This window comes from Sceloporus occidentalis, unplaced genomic scaffold (assembly GCF_023333645.1).
Source record: "Sceloporus occidentalis isolate IW3139 unplaced genomic scaffold, rSceOcc1.0.p SCAF_3, whole genome shotgun sequence".
In the NCBI taxonomy this organism is placed as follows: domain Eukaryota; kingdom Metazoa; phylum Chordata; class Lepidosauria; order Squamata; family Phrynosomatidae; genus Sceloporus; species Sceloporus occidentalis.
Window position 1 is genome coordinate 223,230,789 of NW_028316983.1, and position 22,203 is coordinate 223,252,991.

Genomic DNA, 22,203 nt, shown 5'->3' on the forward strand with positions numbered 1-22,203 from the left:
CCCCACAAAGGGCTCACTTTAGTCATTATATAATTTTGAATTATTACTTGTAAGCTTGTCCCAATGCAGAATCATGTCACATTGCCAAATATTCAGTTTGAGAGGGAAGGAAAACTAGAAGATTTTTATATTCCTTCTCTTCAAGGAGTTATGTTCCTGTAGTGGAATATTCAAGACCTGTTGTGTGTGAGAGAAATAATTTGGAATGAACTGTGTGTGCTAATCAGGACACAATAGAAACAGGAATGCAAGAACTGGACTTAGACATTCAAAGAAAGCAAATATCAGGTGATCCAGAAAAGATAAATTCAAGGGTAATAGCTTTTTAAACATCTATGATGCTTGTATATTATAACACTGTATCATTTTCTCTAATAGCAAACTCAGGTACTTGAGTGCCTATCAGTTTGGAAACAAATTGGTGCCGCTTATAAATAGTATAAAGGTTCTCCACACATGCAGAAAGCACTCTTGGTATGCAAGATATATAAATCTGTAATACAACATTTTAGAAGAAACAAAGCAATCAGGAATAGCAGTATCTTGATAGTAGTTGGGCTTATAGGGTGGATGGTAGGATTTAAAGCAACAATGGGCTGCATGCTTCCCTGTTTCCATTTTGTGGCTCCCCTAAGCTGATGTTGCTGCAGTCACTAATATTTCTGACATTTCTATCATGATGTTGAATTTCAGTACTATAGTAGCATTGAAGCCATACATATTTTTTCTTTAAAATAATGTGTGTATAGAAGTAGCACTGCTGTAAAGCAGAATCATACTTGTGGAATAATGTTCGAAAGCAAGATGCATGCCTCAGTCACTTTGTTTTTAGTCTCTTTTTTTTCTGTCACATTGCTAAAATTTAGCACAATGTTTCCTAGACTGGTGCTTAGTACCAATGCACTTATCCAGCTCTTGTTTGAAGAAGCCAAAGATCAGGAGACTTGGCTGAAAGCATTTTTAGAGACAGATTTCATGTATTAGTAGAAGAAGAGGTTAAAAGAAAATGTTAAAAGACGAAATGAGGCATGTAGGAGAGGTCATGTTGGTGAAAATACCTTTTCCCTCTCCACTGTCACTTCCCACTATATTGATACAGAAATGCCAGCTCTGTAGTGTAGGAGAGAAAGCTTTAGGAGATGGTTAGATTTATTTTATTTTTCTCCACTCCTGGACATCTTTCTTCTCAGGTATATATGAAGAGTGCTACAGTGTTCCTTTTCCAAATTGTCTGGAGCTGTGAACAAAAACACTTCTTTCAGCAACTTGTTGCATGAAGGCATGTATCACTGCAACCTTTGAGAAATGAAATATCCAATAATTTCTAGAATGTTGGATATAGACATATAATGGATAGGAATATTCCAAATTATGGGCAAATGTAGATCCACTGTGAATCTTCTTTTAGTTGATTGGGAGCTGTCACAATGCTGAACCTACCTTGAGAATGGGGTCTAGCACCTGGATGTCTCCAACACAATTCAGAGGAGCTGCTGGAGGAGCAGCTATAACACTGATAGTGGATTTGCTCTGACAACGAATTCACCAGACACCTCAGTTCCTAGGAGAGACTGAGTGCATCTACACTACACAATATAACAGTGTGATGTATAAGTGTAATTGTGGTGATGAGGGTATGAGGGCATTTCCCCCAGATAAAATCTCTCCCACCTATGAAATAGTTCTTCATTCCCTGAATTTCTAGCATTGCAGGAATTTAAAACTGCAGTTGAGCATTTAGTAATACAGTTTAAGCATCCAAAGAAAGGGAGCTACTGAAGTTATCACAGGAATGTTAACATAGTAAATGTAAAAGTTCTAGATGAGAAGACTACTGGATCTTTGTCCAGTAGCAGCTAACAAATATTAACTGGAACCATTTAAACTGTTGTATTCCTTGACTTGACTAGATTAGGTGTAGCCTACTTGCTTTTCTGCCTAATTTTAGTGTGAAACCTTTAGTGGGATATTTTAAAAAAGTAACCCGTCATTCATGGTATTGGAGTCACCTGTTTTTAATGGAGATAAATGGTACATTTAATTGAAAAGCATTATCCATGACAAGCAGCAGATGTTGAACTAGATCTTGGATAAGGGACTTTGCCAGTTCTGGAATGTGACGAACATATGTGTTTTTGTTTATTTGTTTGTTTCACTATCAGGTAGCATGTGAAGCAGCTCTGAAACTGTATAATCAAAGCCACCAGAAGTTAATACAGAAAATAAATTACCCAAAGGTTGTAAAGGTATCTTTACCTGAGTTCAGCAAGGCTGTTGTGATGTTCCTATGAGATTGCACATAAATTCTACAAGTGAGCTGTGTTTTCTATAAAACTGACCTTGTTGTACATTATTTTTCCTCTGAAATTCTCTAGAGAAAAAGAGGACAGGAGCAATGCTTGATTTTTGTGTTCTGTCACCAGGCTTTTCCTTCGTTGTATGAGCAAAATCCCAATGGTTCATTTTATGATCAGCTCAATAATTAGAGGCACTTTGAAACAGTATTTGGGGAAAATTCTCTGCCTTTGCAAAGAGTTTGATTTTAGGATTTAGTGCTGGAGCAGTCTTTTTGCTTACCTCTGCAATAACTGACAAGATAACCTGCTTTGGAATTGTTTGTTCGTTTTGCAAGAAAAGAAGGGGGGGGGGTTTACTCAAATAGCAACAGAGACCTCTCCTAAGGGCTCCTCACAGAAGGCTTTGGGTCTGGCCTTCCAGTACACAGCAGATAGAATGCTCTTTCAGCTGTTTATCTTACTTACATGATTAGACTTCCAGGTCATTTTAGGTGCAGAAGCCATTTTATGTATTGCTCATTATTGCAAGAAGGCGTTTGGCTGTAACCATTCTGGATATTTTTCTTGCTTCAGGGAAAAAAAATCTAAATTACAACTAAACTCTTCAGTGAGATCTTCCTACTTTTTCACAACTCTGCCAGTTGATGAGTCTGGCTTCAACATGTTTCTTGTTTTCCCTGATTTTTTTTTCCTATATGAATCTCATTTACATTCAGGTTGAGATGGGATTTGTGGCTTGGTTATTGGGAAACGTTTTTCTTATGAAAGAAGATGAGTTTACTACTAAAAGGGCAATGTTACAACATTTTGTGGATAATGAAATACACTGGATTTTCAAAAATAATATCTGTTTGTAGACATGATTATGATTATGAAAACAACACTAGCACTTAACCAAATACTTTAAGTCGCTCACACTAAAAACAAGTTTCTTCTTGTCTGACTGCCATCTCTCAGTGGATGCGGCTTCGACGCTTGAAGCTCAACATGTCTAAGACTGAGCTTCTCGTCTTTCCACCTAAACCCACCCTTCATTATTCCTTTTCTGTTTCTGTCAACGACACTTCTATTCAGCCAGTTCATCAAGCCCGCAGTCTTGGCTTCATTTTCGACTCTTCTCTGTCATTCCCCAGATCCAGGCCACCGCCAAGGCCTGTAGATTCTTTCTCCACAACATTGCTAAGATCTCTCCATTCCTCTCAGCCTCTACTGCCAAAACTCTGGTCCATGCCCTAGTGGTTTCGCGACTAGATTATTGTAACCTTCTTCTGACAGGGCTTCCTCTTTCACACCTCCATCCTTTAATCTCTGTCCAGCATTCAGCTGCCTGTATTGTTACATCCACTCGCCGCTTTGACCATGTTTCTCCTCTTTTAACCTCCCTTCATTGGCTCCCCTTCCCCTTCCGCATCCGGTACAAGCTTTTGTTATTGACTTTCAAAGCCCTCCATGGATTGCCCCCCCCTTACTTATCTGACCTTCTTTCTCCTTACATTCCTACTCGTACCCTCCACTCTGGTAGTCAAGGTCTCCTGTCCCAGTGTAGGATTACCATTGCCCCCTCCCGAATTCATCCTTTCACACTTGCTGCCCCTTACTCCTGGAACCTTCTTCCCCCACATGCACACCTCATCACTTCTGTACCCAGTTTCAAAACTGAGTTAAAGACTATATTGTTTAGAGAAGCGTTCCCAGGGGCAAGCCCCTCTCTGACCCAGAATGCCTCCTTTTAACCATCCATTAAGAAGCCAAGCCCTTGCTCCAGTCCATCTGCCTTGGGCCAGGCCTTTGAGGTGGAGAAAAACTGCTGGACCTGATCCCCTTCCCCATAACCATTCCTTCTCCTTTTGTGTTGTGTCTTTTTAGATTGTAAGCCTGAGGGCAGGGAACCATCTGACTAAAAGATTGTATGTACAGCGCTGTGTAAATTTACAGCACTTTATAAATAAAGGTTAATAATAATAATAATAATAATAATAATAATAATAATAATAATAATAGCTCTAATGTCTGAAGCACAAACAGTCAGCTGGTTGTTTGCTATCTAATGAGTGAATATAGCCACAGAAGATGACCTCTAAGATTCTTGTTTGATTCTTGCTTGCTCTCTTTGGGACCAGACACTTGATTTGAGTTGTAAAGGTCACCAGGCTGTGATTAAAACCAAAGCTCTTCTAAGAGACAAAGTTCATTTTGATGTCTTTGATGTTTTCTGCTAGTATTATATCTTAGATTTTTGATGTTCCTTTCTCCTATCTTCACTTCTCTTTCTTCTGAGTCTAAACCTGTTCTTTGTATAATATTGTCTGCATACAAGCTGATAAGTATAGAATGCATCCTTACCTGACCCCTTTGCCAATTGGGAGCCATTCTGTTTCCCCATATTAATTTGATTAATATCAAATTTTTGAAATTTGGTGCATTTCATTTATATTTGTTTATTGTTCACAACTTATTTTGTTGTTGTTAACTGCCATCTAGTCAGTTTCGATGTACAACAACCCCGTGTATGAGAGACCTTCAAGTCACCCTATCATCATCAGCTCTGATCAGGTCTTGTAGATTCAGGGCTGTGGCTTACTTCATTAAGTCTATCCATCTGGAATGCGGTCTTCCTCTTTTCCTACTGTCTTCTACCTTACCAAGCATTTCCAGTGAGTTATGTTTTCTCATGATATGGCCAAAGAACAACATTCTCCATTTTCTCATCTTGACTTCTGTGGAGAGTTCAGGCTTGATTTGCTCTAGGACCCATTTATTTGTCTTTTTATCAGTCCATATTATCTGTAGAACTCTTCTCCAGCACCACATTTCATATAGTTGGTTTTCTTCCTATCAGTTTTCCTCACTGTCCAACTTTAACAATCGTACATAGAAGTGGGCAATATGATGACATGGACAATCCTAGCTTTAGTATTCAATTTTATATCTTTACACTTGAAGATCTTGCTTACTTCCTTCATAGCTGCCTTTCCAAGTCATAGTCTTCCTCTGACTTCTTGATGCAATGTACATTCTGATTAATGACTGAGCCATGATATGGAAAACGTTGAACTATTTCAGTGTCTTCTTTATTACTTCGATAGTGCTTGAACTGGCAAGTGGAGTGACAAGTGTAATCTAACCCTCCATGCTATCTTGCAGTTTTCAGTTTTGCTGTCACTTTAGGAAGTTTTTGATTTATTTAACATTGTGTTGTTTTAACATCCACATCTATCTCTTAATATTGGCTCTTGAACTCAAGTTGTGACTTCATCATTTTGTCATCCTGATTTAAATATATATTCTTTACATCCAGTGCAATAACACATCATCTTGTCTTTCCTATATGGCTGAATATTGCAGATCAGAAAGAAATACATCTGAAAGCATACAGGCAAGGAATCTTCAAGGAAATATTTAAAAAATAAGATAAGAGATTTACCAGTCTTAATTAGTAGGTGTAATCTTTTTGTAGTCTATTTGTACTAAATAGCCACTACTTTGTATCTTGATTTTATATGAAAATATCTTATTATCTTTTCATGACCAACGTAAAGCTAAAATTAGCTCCTAGGCAGATTTTTTCCCCCTACTGGTGCACACTAAATTTATTTCCATATGGCTTGTGTCAGGAGTGTAATTAAAGATCATGGATTCTTTGTATAAATTACCTTCTAGTGCTGTAATAGTGTCTTCCTTTCCGTATAGAAATTTCTGGCTGTAAATTTCTGGCCTTGGATGCAGTTTAAACAACAACAACATCAACAGGAGTGACATTAGAACAATTAGCAGTGCATTCTGTGATCTTCATATAATTTTGATAAATTAAGGTTGTTTCCACACATTGATGATTTAGCAGGACCCAGTCATCATTGTTCATTTTCGGATTACAAATGGAAGAGCAGCTGTGCTTCCTGACCTCTGGAATGCAAAACAAAACTTTGCAGTTGAGGGGGCAACCCCCTTGCCTCTCTCCTAAATATCTGGGGCTGGGATTTTCATGGAGAGTATAGGGAAGATCAGAAAGGATTAAAGAGACTCTATCCCCTTGCTGAATCCTCATTATAATTGAGCCTCCCATGGTTGCAGTTTAGAAGAATGAAAAAGAGAAAAATAAATGAATAGCAATACTATTTACAAATGATGTTTCATATGAGAGAACAGATTCTTAAAAAGGAGCGATAGAACACTGAGAAAGACATGTCTTAAATAATCTATATGGTCTATAACTAATTGCAAAATCAATATAACAGATGTCTGTTGGGTCACCTACATCTGTGCTTTAAAAAGTCAGATTTTTAAACTAAGTGGGGAAGGAAGTTAAAGAAGGGCACATAAGCGGACAATATTTTGATCTTGAAGTCATACAGATGCCTGGTTAAAAAAATAGGAAACAAAGTGTGACTATACTGAATGAGCACTGTGAAAGCAGGTTAAATTGGAACATAAAGTAGGCACTTTATTGTAATGGGTCCCAAATGTTAAAAGCTGGGATTCTATGGAGCACTCTCTTTCTACTACTTTCTACCTTTCCTGGCAATATTTTCTTTTCTAATGAGTCATACCTTCTCATGATGTTGTCAAAATACTACAGCCTCAATTTGATCATCTTGGCTTCCAGTGAGAACTATTACAAACACAAGGAACCATTACAAAGACAAGATAGGATAGAAAAAGTATGAAAATCCCCTAAAAGAAGCATGCCAGATGGCTAGACTGTATCAGGAAGGTCATGGGCCTGAATCTGCAGGACCTAAGCAGAACAATGGAGAATATGGAGACTTGGAGATGTCTCATCTACAGGGGCCCCACGAGTCAGGATCGACTTGAGAGCCCTCAGCAACACAATTATTGTGAGTCCTGTTGTGAATCAATTCACAAATAGAATGCCAATTAGCCTGTTTTCAAACACTGAAGCTTTGCTTGGGATGAAAATCTCTCAGATGTTTATGGATGGAAGGAAATATGAATAAGCATTGGGACCGAAAGAATGGCAAAGAAGAGTGGGAAGATGATCCAAGAAATAGGGAAGCTAATAGGCAGATACTCCTCAGTCATGATGCTGGAGGTGGGATATGCACATAAAAAATAAGCAATGAGTTGAAAAATCGTGGAAATGGAAGGAAACATAGTGCTGAGAAAACCCTCAAAACAAGCCCTGTCAGGAGGGCCTACAAGCCATTTGAAGTGGGGTTCCCCAATGGACCTGTATTGGAAACCTTTATAGATTTCTGTAGATGAGGTAATCAAATTTGTTGATAATTATTTAGGGCAATGAAAACAAAAAGAATTGGAAATAGCAAATATCTCGTTCAGCTAGGTGACTGGGGAATAACGTGGCAATGTGTATCTGTAATTGTGTGAATGTCCACACAGACTGATGAGATCTGAGGTGCAAGTCATTGACTAGGAAAGATATCTTGGGGTTGTGGTTGACAATTTAGTGAAAATATCAAAACATTGTGCAACCTCTGTGGAAAAATATGAATTTCATAATGACCATTAGGAAAGAATAAAAAAAACCTGACCATATGATGATGTCTTTGTACAGTTTTGATCACTACATCTCAAAAATGATGTAGAGATGAAAAAGCTGCAGAAAGTGACAACTAACATGATTAAGGGCTGGAACTATTCTCCTACAAGTGCTGTCTTCATTGTTTTCTAATGCAAGAAAAAAAGCAATCAATGGATAATATGATACATGTGTAGAAACTTAGGCATGGTTAGGAGAAACTGGATAGAGGGACGTTTTTGTATACCAAAAAAAACACCTGTATCATCATGTGAAAATGAATTACTGAGAGATTAAAGACAGGTAAAATGAAGTACCAGTACTTCTTCAGGCAATGCATAGTTAAACAATGGAATTTGTAAGTATAAGAAATATGGCCACTGGCTCAGTGTTAAGCGTGATTCGACAAATGCATCAATACATACTGGCTGTAATGAATTTTTACTGCATTCAAGATCAGCAGTAGCATGCCTGTGAATACCAATCACTGTAGATTTGGAAGAACAATGCACAAAGCCACTATTGGCCACTATTATATTGATCAGGTATGTGGCAGGCTGCTCTGGGATGATGTATCTTTGGTCTGATACAGCAGGATTAATTTTATTGTAAGTATTATGTTGCATTGCCAGTAAATAAAAAATGCTTTGAGCGATTTGAAAGGCATTATATAAATGTTAGTTGTAATTGGTATTACAATCAGTCTACATTATATGATACGGCATCTTGTCTCTGGACTGCAACATTTCTACAATCTGTACAAATTTAACAAAGTGGAGAGGGGATGTAGAACTAGTACCCTATGTAATTATTTCATCTCTTTGAACTTTCTCTTTAGATTACCGACATAATGGAAGAGATCTTCAAAGCTCAACCCTATCAGTGCCAGAACAAGTGATGTCATCCAATCACTGCTCTCGGTCAGGATCCCCTCACCGTGGAGACAGTATAGGACGGACTAGGTCATGGTCTCCCAGTGTTCCTCCTTTACAACGGTAAATTATTGTATCAATTTCAGTTTGAAATGTGTGTATGTCTGTGCGTTTGTAAAGGAAACTGTAATTAAGAAGTTACTAAAAATGCTCCTGTTAACTCAAAAATAAAAATGCATCTTTATTAAATTAAAAAAGTAATAAAATATAATTTCTGAATGTTCCTTAATTATAAAATAGTGCTTTGCTTTTTAAAAGTAATTTAACTCATATTATTTATACAAAAGAATTTATTCATTCAGTGTGATTGTTCCTTCATTTTTATTTGTGGTCCAAAAGTCAACAATGTGTGGCTGGCTGGCTGGTTGGTTGGCTGGCTGAACTGTCCTGTCCTGTCTGTCTGTCTGTCTATCTATCTATCTTTGCCTACAGGTATCTAGAATTCATATATATTTATCTAAGCAAAGTCTGTTGCCCATAATTATATTTAGGGATTGGCTGAGTTTTAATACACATTATGTTTTTATATTACGATACCATCTGATGCTGCCCCATATGTGTTACATATCCTGTGACAGATTAACTTATATTTCCCACTTGAGTATAGCAAACTGCTTAAATTCAATGTAAGAGGACTCTCAAGTATGTGGGAAAGACATTTTCATAAATACAATGTAATATGGGGCCAGAGCAAAGTCTGCAACAGTGCACTTTAGAAGGGTGATACTGGTATTAACAGCCATTGTTTTGAACAGTCAATTTGTTCTGCTTTTGTTGTATGTGTGTGTGTGTGTTGTCTGACACAGTAATTCAGTTGCAACATGATAACTTGTTTGTTGGAATATGTAAATACACAAATGGCCAGTTGTCTTTGTAGACCTGCTGTTCCACCTGAGCATCAATTGTACCTGTTTAACACTGCAGAATATTATTTGGAAGGTTTGTCATTCAATAAAAACAAGCTAGAAAGGAAGTTATTTTTTGAGGGCCTTGATCATAAGTGTTTTTGTTGACTATGAGCCTGTACAGTCACTTTGGAGGTATGCTGTTTAAATGATGCATGCACCCTAAGAGGCCAGAAGCCACACCAAATCCATGCTCCAGTCCTAAGGATTGGAGCACAGCTTTGGTGCAGCTTCTGACCTCTTGAGATGCGTGTGTCATTTAAACAGCATACCTCCAAAGTGACCCAAAGCAGCTTTATTTTGGTCTGTTTGTACGGCCCTATGTATCATTCAAATATAATATTAAGCCTGACTTTCTTGCTCAGTATTGATAGAAACAGATATACTGCAATTTGCTAGTGAAATAGTGAATTACTAAAATTTATATTCCAACAACTAGAAAGCACATTTGTGAGTTACAGGATTTGTTCTTGGATTTTCTTGAGGGATGCTAGCAGCTACAATGTATTAATTATTGGGGCGTAGAGAGATGTGCTGTGTCCACTACGACCATGTGCAGAGTTGTCATGAAAAGGCTCTTGGAGAAATGTCTGCAAAGGGTTCGGGCTGCAAGGAAAAATTCCTCCCATGCAGGCTTCAGTCTTGAGCTCCCGGCTTGAAGAAATAACGCTGCTGGACAGCAAGGCTCTCTTGAACACGAGGGCTTTAATCACTTGTTGCAAGCTATATACACGATTGCACAGAGTACCAGACAGCCGTCTTGGATACTCACAGCTGTATATACAAACAAAGTGCTTTGCCAGTCTCCGACCACAACAGTCCAACCAACAATGGAGATAGTCACCTTCTCCTTTTTGTAGGTGCTCTTCTGTGAAGTCATGTGACAGCCATGCCACCAATGAAACCTTGCTGGTTTCATACCCAGTGCATGTTGCATCATACTGTATCCCATAATGCGCCCCCTTGACTGACTTCACCTACTGTGCATGTTGCATCAGATGTCCCATGATGCACAGCTTCCAAATGCTGACTCATACACACCTGCTACTTGAACTGTAGTTACCTCTGCTCCAGTTCCACCTAGTGGCCACATCCATGTCATTTCCAGACCAAGTGTGCCTGGTCCTAACATTAATTGCCTCAAAGAAAGTAGGGCGTTCTATTTATTGATTTAGTTAGTTTTATACCCTGCTTTTGAACCATCATAATTTCTTAAAGCACTTTAAAATCCACATAAAGGATCTATAAAATCCAGGATGTGTCATGGGTGGGGGTTTCTTTTACAGTCTTTGGCTAAAAACAGATGGCCCTAAAGGGGCGACATCACGCTGCTGCTTTGTTTGTTGGATCAGGGCCTCAGCAACTAACTGAACAGCACGGCCCCGATGTGGCCTTTTCCCGGTGCAAAACACAGCAGCAGAAAGCCGCTCTTTTTTGCGCCGAAGAAAGGACACCTCTTTTGCCGCTGCCACCCTTCTCCTCTCATGTGACGTGTGGCATCTGGTCGCTGCACTACAGGAGCATTTTCACGCTGCCCACCATCTTGTCTGGCGGGTGGCAAGAGGCGGGATTGGAGGCGGAGTCAGGGAAGGTGTCAGGTGGTCATCATGACCCCACATCACCCCCCAAGCCAGCTCTTATTTCTGGTCTGTTTTGTCCCTTTGTCAAGTGGTGATAGAGCCATAATCTGAAATAGTCATCTTCCTACTTTCCATGCAACAAATTCAGGACTACTAGCTCTAAACCCTATTTGATACCTCCATGGAATATTTTGTGACACAGCAGCTAGGCTGTGAAGAGGCTTGTTCATCTGCTTCTTTGGTTATGGATTCCAAATATACTGAAACTTTATTTCACTTTAGTTATGGGATATTTTACTTCAGTTATGGAATATTTGGGTAGGCTATTTGTTACTTATCTGTGCATTTTCCTATATATGTGTGAATTGGGTGCTATATAGGATAGCAGCAAGTCTGAGTACCCTGATACATCAACTACAACAAGGAGAATTGGCAGGCAGGAATAATCAAAATTATTATATAGATAAGTATCTACAGCAGTTAAATGAAATGCAGGGATCTGTCCACCCTCAGATATTAGGAACCTTTTGTATATAACTTTCGGTTCTTTGGGGAAGGAAAGGAAGGGTATAAACATACAAAATAAACATATTTATAAAGTAAACTGGAACTTCAGAATATCCTTTCAGAATATGCATTTTTGTTCTAGTTCACTTATTGCCCTGATATGCCCCATAGTGCTAAAGGACATAAGTCAGTTTGCCAGTCCTGAACCCTAACCATTGTGTTGAGATGTAAGAGGGAGTATAGATAGGGAGGAGTATTTTCTTTCCCAGGGCATGCATCCCACCAGTTATAATGCTTACTTCCAAAATACCATGAAGCAGGGATGGACAACCAGTTTTTTCCCCCTGTTGAAGCATGGCTGTTCCCTCACACAATCTGTTAGAGGCTTCATGCTTCACATAGATAGGGCATGATAGAGCCAAAAGTGGGTGAAGCCATTCCTTTTTCTTTTCCTTTTCTACCACTTGGTCCTTACTCTCTTGGCCACTAGGGAAAGGACAGACTGCTCCTGCCAGAGGTTTCATTGGTTGCAACAGGCTGTTTAATTAATTAATTTATTTATTTTAAAGAAACAGCTTCATTATATATACAAGCTGGGTACTCATTTTAATGACCTTGGAAGGATGCAAGCCTGAGTCAAGCTTGAGCCCTCTTAGCTGGGAACTTGCAAGTTTATGGTTTTCAGTGAGTGGCTGCAGTACAGGCACTTAGCCACTATGCCACCAGGGCGCAGTGAACATTACACTAAAGTCATAGGTTTTGGGCTGAGTTTCAGCCAAAATGATTCAAGCTACCTCTGGGAATGTTGGAGTCTAAGCTGGAATCCTATTTCTCTCTTACATGTGTGCTAGTTCCCCCCATGGAAGTAGTTGGAGATTTTAGAACAATGCAGAACTGCTGCATTAAGTTTAGAGTTGTAAAAATGAAGTTGCACATGTGGTTCCATTGTACACAGACACCTATCACAGATGAATGCATGTTATGCATGGATACACATTCATATTTGATTATACAGTACAGTGGTCCTTCCGGATTCACAGCTTTGGCACTCGCGGCTTTGGTCATTTGTGCAACCAAGGCTGAGCCCCACCCCCTCCATCACAGCCAGTTGATGTTCTGCGCGCCCATTGGCTGTGGCGGAGGGGGTGGGGCGTGTGCCAACCGGGCCCTGAGTACTGCTGGGAAAGAGAGTCCTGATGGGTGCCGGGGCAGATTACAAGCCCATGAGACCTGGGCTCTGATTAAAGGAATTTCACAAATAGTCATGTATCCCCCATGAATTTGGAGGGACCACTGTACATCGAGTTTTATATTTTGTGTTTTGGTTCAGTTGTGCAATATTGCCATTCAGAACTAGGGTTGTGTTGTACTGTTAATGTGTAACTCTACAAACAGAGATTTATGTTATGCAACTCCAAAGTCAGATTTCAGCCAAAATTGGTCCCTCTACTGTTGCTAGCTTCTGCCTCAGAGCCTCCCCATTCCCCACACATTCCTATAATGAAAATGAGAGCCACCAATAGAATACGGTGGAGAAATCTAAGATTTTATATACAGGTTAAGTTTCCCTTATCTGGAATTCCAAAATTCCAAAATTTGAAATATTCCAAACTCCAAAATTGTACATATGGGTGACTGATATAGTGGCACCTTTGATTTTTTTGATGGCTCACAAACTTTGTTTTATGCACAAATTTAAAAAAAATATTATGTATAAAATTACTTTCAGGTTATTTGTATAAGGTGTACATGAAACATACATGAGTTTGATGTTTAGACTTGTTTGCATCTACACTGAAGAAATAATACAATTTGACCACTTTTACTGCTGTGGCTTCATCTTATCCTTGGATTTGTAGTTTTGTGAGATACCAGCATTCTTTCTCAGAGAATTCCATAGGATGAAGCTACAGCATTTCAATTAGTGTCAAACTGCTTTATTTCTAGTGTGTAAATGCACCCGAAGTCTCAAGCTGTACATATATAAGCCCAGCATGTTTCAGCCAGGCATGCAACTTTTTTCTGATTTAACACTTCATTTCTTTATAATTGTATTTTACATATAAGATATTATGAGGTATATTGTATAAGCACATACACTTTTTGTATCTTTTCAGTCTATTATTATTGTGTGCCTTCCAACATAGGACAACCCTAAGGCAAACCTATCACAGGGTTTTCTTGGGAAGATTTGTGCAGAGGGTGTTTGCCATTGCCCTTCCTCTGAGGCTGAAAGAATATGACTCGCCCAAGGTCACCAGTGGTTTTTTATGGCTGAGCAGGGATTTAAACACTTGTCTCCAGAGTAGTAGTCCAGTGCTCAAACCACTACACAACACTATACCATCCTTATTATTAATAAAGCTATCAAATCGTTGTTTGTGTGACCACACTATATTGGGCTAATTTGTGGGATAAAATGGGCTCTTATATACATCTTGAGACTTAATTTCACCTTTATACTATCTTTTAATTTCTAGACTCATGGGTGGGATACAGACCGCCCCTTTGAGGCGGCCTGCACTCGCCCCTTTCCTCTCTGAATTGGGGCCTTGGCATCCGCAGCAGTAGCCTCAGAGGCCCCAATCCGCCGCTTCTCCAGGACTTGGGAAAGTGGCAAAACGCCACTTCCCCCGTGGCCTGGAAAGGGGTGCCCTTGGGGCTTCATGCTATGGGGAAGGGGAGAAAGGGGCCTGTCTGCGGCAGAAAGGAGCTGAAAGGGCACTCCAAGCGCCCTACAACGTCGCGGGGATATCACGGATGTGCCGTGCTGTTTGGCTGCGGTGCGGCCATGACGTCATAATGGCGACGCTCATGTATACACAGTGCTGCCATTATCACGCTGCCACAACATGTTAGGGTTGCAGGGCACATGGTGCCGCTGCCCTCGGGCAACCCTAGCACATATGCAGGCAAAGCGCCACAGTTCTACAGACCTAGGGAGTAACCTGAGTACCACATTTGTGTGTATGTGTATGATTCTGGTTGTCTTCTAAACTGATTGACACAAAGCCACATACCTTTTCCATAAGATGATCTGATAGCATGAAGAGCTACAGTAAATGTGCAGTTTCCTTAAGATGTAAAAACATAAGGAGAATATGTATTTTGTAGTAGTCAGATAAAACAATGCAGTGAAGGCTGATGCCTTTATTTATACTTTTGTGCAAGAAATCCACAATATTTTCCTTCCTATAGACCTTCATGGAGTAAATCCACTACTCCTAACTTAAGCATGGTTAAAAATATGTCAGTCTCAATGGGAGCTTCTAAAAGATTCATTAGGAAACATATTTAAGGTTTGCTTAAGAAACTGATTATCGTGTATAAAAACTATGTGTATGCTTTGTTTTGAATATTGTCTAGAACTTTGTTTTTCCCCTCAACTAGTATTAGTTAAGTACTGGGCAGAGAGTTCGTATATTACAGTGAAATACTTTTGGCCCATAACAGAAGGGCATGCAATCAGGATCTAATGTTTCAGCCCATCAATACTGTTACTTCAAGTCTGTTTCTTTTTTAAAATTGCAAGCCAAAGGGCCCCACATTTCCCTTTTTATGTTTTATATGGAAGCTAGGATTTGGAGAAATTTGTATGATTTTTAAAACTCTGAAGCCCATGCTTCTTTTTACATAAGATACAATGAAAGCTACAAAGTCTGTTAGCTCTGGGCTTATGTCAGAGTCAAGGATATTAGAAGTTACACCTAACATTTTAATCAGTAGGACTCATTGTAGATGCTAGCATAAGGGAATTGTTCCTTTCCCCCTCTGTGACATTGATGGTTTTATTTCTTCAGTAGGAATGTGGAACAGGGGTCTCGAGGGCCCCGATCTACTCCTGCACATTACAATACCATGAATCGAATGGATAGACATCGAGTAATGGATGACCACAGCTCCCCAGACAGAGAGAGGTAGATATTCTGAAGTAACAGAGTAAATAATGAAAAGAATAATAATACATTCCAGACAAAGCAGTTGGCTATTTATATCTCAACTTCTCTAGCTTTACAAAAGCTGGAGTAAATTGGACCTATTGATATTAAAGAGAATATAAATTTTCTGTTATTACTGCATATTATATAGATCAGTAATTACATATTTTATATTTACTTGTTAGAAATGCTTGAGACAAGTCTGCAACAACTACACTTTGTTAAAGAGCAGCATTGGTTCTACATATTTCAGTTTGACTATCTGCAGTTGTTGGAATAATAACTATGACTAGTGTTTAAAGGGGTTTTAAGTGGTGAAAAATGTCCCATGTATTTATAAGTTGGTTTAGTTTTGTACATTAAATGCATAGAAAATCACATTCTATATTTTGTTTTTGGTATAAAACCATCTTTGCCCACAATGCACAACTGGAAGATTTAAAAACATCAAACCAATTTAGCACCACTGATTTCCAAAGCAGTATGTGTTTTAGCTGCTCTTACGTTGGACACATGACTCATTTTGTTTTTCATTAGGACATCTTAAACAGTTACGTTTCAGGAATATTCTTATATAATGAGTTGAGATTACCAGCTTCTTGCATGGAGTCTTTTTTTGCCTTTATAAATTTTGCCAATTTGTAGTATGTGAGACTATTAATGGAAGTATGCACTTTGAAGGGACCATAGTCATCAGATTTCTTTCAACAAAATTCTGTATAGATGAATAAAATGCCTCAAGTTTGTATCTTTTAAAAATGTACATAAATACACTGTAATCAGTGGGGGAAAGAAATTTGCAAACATGCAAATAATGCATGAAAGAAATTTGCAAACATACAAATAATGAGAAATATTAAGAATATTTAAAAAGTGCATTAAACAGTGTACAGCAGGGAAGGTGGGCAACAAAATACATACAAACATCATGGGAATTAAAATGTGTGTAGCAACCTGATATAAACCTGATTTGAGGGAAGCAAGAAAATGCAGGTAGGTTTTAAAAAATATAATCAAGAATGAAATATTCTTGCATTGTTAAATAGAGTGAACCAGAAAATATCGTTGGCTAAAGTGCTTATCTTGCAAAATTATTTTGATCTTTAATTTTTTTTAAAGCTTTCATTTCAGTAAGTAGGGCATTTTTCACTTCATTGACTTGTTAGTGGAAACAGAATTAAATCAATTCACCCCCTCAGCTTTGCACCTGAATAGCTTTTTTAACAGTAGGAACAAGAAGATATCACAATATCTGCCTGAATTTTATTGGCAGCTTTTTAAAACAAACAAACCCTGATATTTTTGAACAGAAAGTAAGAGTTCTGTCCTGATTATTTATTGTAATTTTAATTGTATGTGAAGTATGTGAATTGTATGCAAAGTTAGCTAGGGGAAAGTTTAACATTTTTCAGAAATTGATTCCTGTTGACTGGGATAAAATAAAAACTTTGTTTATGTGCCTAAACTGCTTTTGTACATGCACAGTATCTCTGTAGATATTTGCTTTGGGGGATGTGTGTGTATGTGCCTTCAAGTCGCCTGTCAACTTATGGCGACCTTATGAATTTCATAAGGCTTTCTTAGGCAAAGAATACTTAGAGGTGATTTTGCCAGTTCCTTCCTCTGAAATACAGCCTACAGCACTTGGTGTTTGTTGGCAGTGAAAAGTAAAAGTTTCCCTTTGGCATGATTGTCAAGTTGTGTCGGGCTGTAGCGGGTCCTGCTTATCTCTGTTACTTAGTCAAGGGAGCCAGGGAGCCAGCATTGTCAAAAATGACTCCATGGCCAGCATGATTGCACAAAACACTATTACTTTCCCACCAAAGTGATTCCTATTTATCTACTTGCACTTTTACATGCTTTCAAACTGCTAGGCTCGCAGAAACTGGGACTAGTGACAGGAACTCACTCCATCCCGCAGTGCATGGGTCTTGAATTGCTGACCTTGCCATAGTCAGAGTCAGCATCTTAACCGCTGAATAAAATGAAAAAGGGATGCTGTCTCAGAGTATCCTCTGCTCTCCAGTGTCCAATACAATGCCAGCAAGGTGTAGTGGTTTATGTGTTGGACTATGGAGATTATCAGACAGGGGATAAATTATGGGAGTGCAATGGCTCACTCCCATCCTTATTGCGCGGCTGCGTGAAAGGGTATCACACATGTCACGCTTATCCAGTCATTATCCCATCAATAAAATGGAAATGTCCTGTCACTTTTGAATAACAGAAATGTCCGTTAATGTAAAATGACAGGACAGTTTCACTTCACTGACGGGATGATGGGATAATTGCAATGTCATGTGATTGTCTTTCGTGCGCTTGCGGGCAGTTCCTCTTCAATGATGAGTTAATGACCAGATAATTGCTACATTGTCTGACAATGCTTGCACGATCATGTGATAAGCACAGGGAAACTATGGGAAAAGGACATCCTTTTCCCCTTGTGATAATCTCCTATAACTGGAAACCTATTGGGTGACCTTGGGGAAATCACACTCTCTCTGCCTCAGAGGCTGGCAACGGCAAACCCTCTGAAGAAAGTTGCCAAGAAAAGCCCATGATAGGCTTGCCTTAGGGTCACCATAAGTCAGAGATAACTTGAAGCTATACAATGACAACCAGAATTTACACAAGAAGGGGAGATGCTGAATACATTCTAAAGTATCATGAAACACACAGTTCTTTTTGGTTCCTTTTTTATAGAATTTCAGACAGTTAAGTGACATTAACATTGCATTAGGAAGTCCCACTGGTGTCAGAAATAAAGCTTAGTAAGTGCTGAACTCTGTCACTGAAATTATTTTATTTAAAACAGCCTAACCATATATATATTTTGGAGGCCCCGCACACATGCCCCCTTCACGCCATGACCCTTGGTTGGACTGTCTGTTTTGTGGATGTTAAAATTACATTTGTTGGAATTGTCACAATTTCATTTCTTTGTGTTGTGCAGCCCTGCACTTGTGTCAAGACGTTTATATGCAGCAACGGAGATCCTCATTTTCTGGCCTAAATTGGAATATCCTGGCTTCTCTCTGCTCCAGTTTTTAGCCTTAGAGCATGGCTTTGGTCTATTTTCCAGTTTCTTTCAAGGTGTGCATCATCTAAATGTCCAGCCTTGAAAGTGGTTAGAAGCTGCTTTGTTTAGCCCATCTGTTTCGTCATGTAGTTAAGTTTGTTAGAACTTAAATACTACATCTCTTGTACTGCAAACTTGGTATGCAAAATGCTTTACAACACACATATATATTTGCCACACTGGTCTCATTTATAGCAGGAGATAGGATACTGTTTTGTGTTAATGCCCCTTTGTTTTATTTCCTGTTGTAAAAGAACAAGTAACAGATTCTACCCAGATTTTAAAAAGGATGAAAATACATTGCAAAATTGGTATGTGTTGCTGCTCTTTTAGATTGAAAAAATAGGGCCTAGTATACCAAAACAGACTTTGAGACCATCATTTACACACTGTGTGGCATTAGGTAAGATGGTATCTTTTAATGGATGAACTTGTGTTTGCTGAAAGAGTATGCAGGCAATTGAGTTAAAAATTCTACTTCAGGCAGCAAGCTTGACAGAACTCTGTGAACCAGAAATGGCATACTTTGAAAGCCACCGTTGGTCCAGTAAATGATAATTGCTTGTCTAGTTTATGTTCTTGCTTCTTATTCTCGGAGGCAAAACAGAACAGAGTATACCATGCTAAACAGATTGCCTTGAATATTCTTCTCAGGGCTAGTCAGATAGCAGACTTGCTTTATAACTGATGAACCCACAGTGCTACACTGAATGATAAATATTCCAACAGGGACTTTTTCTATTTCTTCAAGGACATGAGGAGAAAGGACAAAACTTTCCCTCCTCCTCCTTCTGATAGAAATTATATTACATCTAAAACAAACAAACAAAATTAGAAAGTAGCCAGGAGAGACCCCATTATTAGCATGTGCATTACTTCTGTAATTCTATAAGATACCAACATCATACTTTTTGAGGCTGTTATTTTCATGGTCATCATTACCTCAAAACTGTTTTAGGCATCTTCAAGTCCGCAGTAGAAATAACTTTATAAAAGTTATTATGGTGGAAAAGTTGCTTGGCTCTACCATGCTTTGAAAATGGTATAAAAAATACAGTGAGCCCGCGCCATACATGGGCTCCTTATATGTGGCTTTCAGCATACATTGAAGCTGCCTGGGAAATGTGTGTGCACCCTGCGCGCGCGCATTGCCACACAGCGAGCATGAGCACGAGCACCATTATATCCAATGGGGCTTGTGAATCGCGTGTGTGGCTGCGCGGCGAGCATGAACCCCATTGGTTATAATGGGGCTCAAGCTTACGCGTTATTTGCTTGATGCGGAGGTTGGGGGGTCCGGAATGGATCCCCCACGTAAAGTAAGGGCCCACTGTATATTCACTCTATGGGAAAATACATTGTTCCCAGCCTATAGTTATTTCATACTACATTAGGTGTGGAATAAAATAAATTATATATATCTATTTCTGTTTCACCTTCTTCTAAGGGGTTCACTGTGGCATAGATTCCCACCCTACCTTTTATCCTTATAGAGCCAGTGTGGTGTAGTGATTTGAGTGTTGGACTGTGACTCTGGAGACCATGGTTCAATTCCCAGCGTGGCCATGTAAACCCACTGGGTAACCTTGGGTAAGTCACACGCTCTCAGGCTTAGGGGAAGGCAATGGCAAATGTTCTGTGAAGAAGTCTTGATAAGAAGACCCTATGATATGGTTGCTTTAGGGTCGCTATAAATCAGAAACAACTTGAAGTCACACAACAAACAAACAAAAAATACTGGGATGTTGTTATCCATGGAAGGTCCTGGAACCAAACCCCAGTGAATAACAAGGGCCCACTGTAATTATAATGACCTGACATGATACAATATGAGAGCTCTCTCTCTCTCTCTCTCTCTCAATATATAGAAAAATAAATTTTAATTTATTTTTAGATTAACAAACAGTAATACATATATTAGTGAAGTATTTCAACTTCTACCTTCTTCCTTTTCTGAAAACAAAAGTATGTTGCATCAAAAATGGCAAATTAGAATAGTCTATTGGCAAAATTCTTAAGTGTTATTCTAGAGACTGAGGCCATGTATTGTTAAGAACTTTAGTCTGTGTATCCATGTGCTGCTTGGAGGACTGGGAGGGAGAGAAGAGGCAGCCTGTTTCAGATTTGGAACCTACTGTAGAGTTTTGCTTTTTGAAATGCAACCATCCAGTCCTCAGCTACAGTAGCTCAGCAGACTTTGCCTATCTTGGATTTGTCCCGGGTTTTGCTTGTAGAGCTGACTGCTTCTCCAACTTTGGAAAAGGGATAGCTGCAGCTTCAACTCATTTGTACCCCATTCTAGCTTCTTCCTCCCACCTATAATCATCAATTGTCTGTACACTATGTGTCATGGAGGGTGTATTATGAGAAAAGGAAGTCAATGCTTTAAAAAGGATAGCTTTGAAAGTGATTCCTAAACTTTGGTCTTCCAGATGTTTTTGACTTCAGCTCTCAAAATTCCTGACTGTTGGCCAAGCTGGCTGGGGCTTTGGGAGCTGAAGTCCAAGACAGCTGGAGGACCAAAGTTTGCGAGCCACTGGTTTAAAAGTAGGGAATTTTGCAGTTGTTCAAGCTCCATTAATTCAGCTTGTTTCACTGGTTGGCTGCATGGTCCTAGTACACACTCTTTTCGCTACTTCTGACTTAATGAACTGGAAGAAAGAGATTGGATCCTAAAGGGAGCTTCAGGAATGTATATATCTCAGTTGATTGAAATAGCTTACAAAGTGTTTACAAACAGAAGTTCTGAAGAGCAGAAAGAAAAGACGAGTATCAAGAAAAGATACTGTATATGGAGTTTCAAGCCTTCCTGCTAGCTGCAGCCCTTTCTGGAGTGCCACAGAAAGAGAGAGGCAGAGGAAGATTTCAGTACAATAAAAGCTTGGGGAAGTAGAAAGAAGGCAGAGAAAGGGAGAAAAGAGTTGGTTTGGAAAGAAACCAATGGTGTTTATTGTAAACAGGAAGGACATTGGAAAAATGAATGTTCCTTGAAAGCTTTTAATGAAAAAGCCTACCAAGGGAGGAAGAAATGTACAGCTTTCTGAGTCTGAATAGAACTAGGGGCATTTACTATTGTAAAGGTTTTCCACTAGAAGCCCCTGGTTCCAATGTATGTGGGAAGTAGACTTGTAGATTTTCTACTGGACAATGGACCTACTCACTCTGTAATAACTACCTATAGAGGACCTCTGAACAAGTTCAAAATTTCTATTGTGGGAGTGTTTGGGTATCTCTTTCTTTAGCATCTCTAGCCATGGGATTCTGCCCAGTATTTTCCTGAGCTTGATGAAATCAATTTTCCTGAAATCCAAGGTTCGTGTTTGACTATACTGTACTCTTCTTTGGCCTGCCAAACAATAATAAATTCTACCATAACATGGTCACTCCCCCTGATTCCAGTGCCCAATTACTCTCTATTGATTCCCTTGTATCTTCTTCCATCTTTGAAAGAGGAAATTAACCTCAAGG

The 22,203-nt window shown here is 39.1% G+C and overlaps 1 protein-coding gene across 49 annotated transcripts in view; it reads left to right on the plus strand.

The window, feature by feature from the left end:
• The window catches only part of RIMS2 (regulating synaptic membrane exocytosis 2), a 454,948-nt gene that overhangs the window by 284,021 nt on the left and 148,724 nt on the right, over nt 1-22,203 (plus strand). For 41 of the 49 annotated variants that reach the window (XM_089517761.1, XM_089517766.1, XM_089517768.1 and 38 more), the window contains 2 exons: nt 8,633-8,789; nt 15,519-15,635. In XM_089517761.1, the coding sequence (XP_089373887.1) occupies nt 8,633-8,789; nt 15,519-15,635 (274 nt within the window). The remainder of the gene's footprint in view (nt 1-8,632; nt 8,790-15,518; nt 15,636-22,203) is intronic. The other 8 variants (XM_089517762.1, XM_089517797.1, XM_089517790.1 and 5 more) reach the window with 2 other exon arrangements.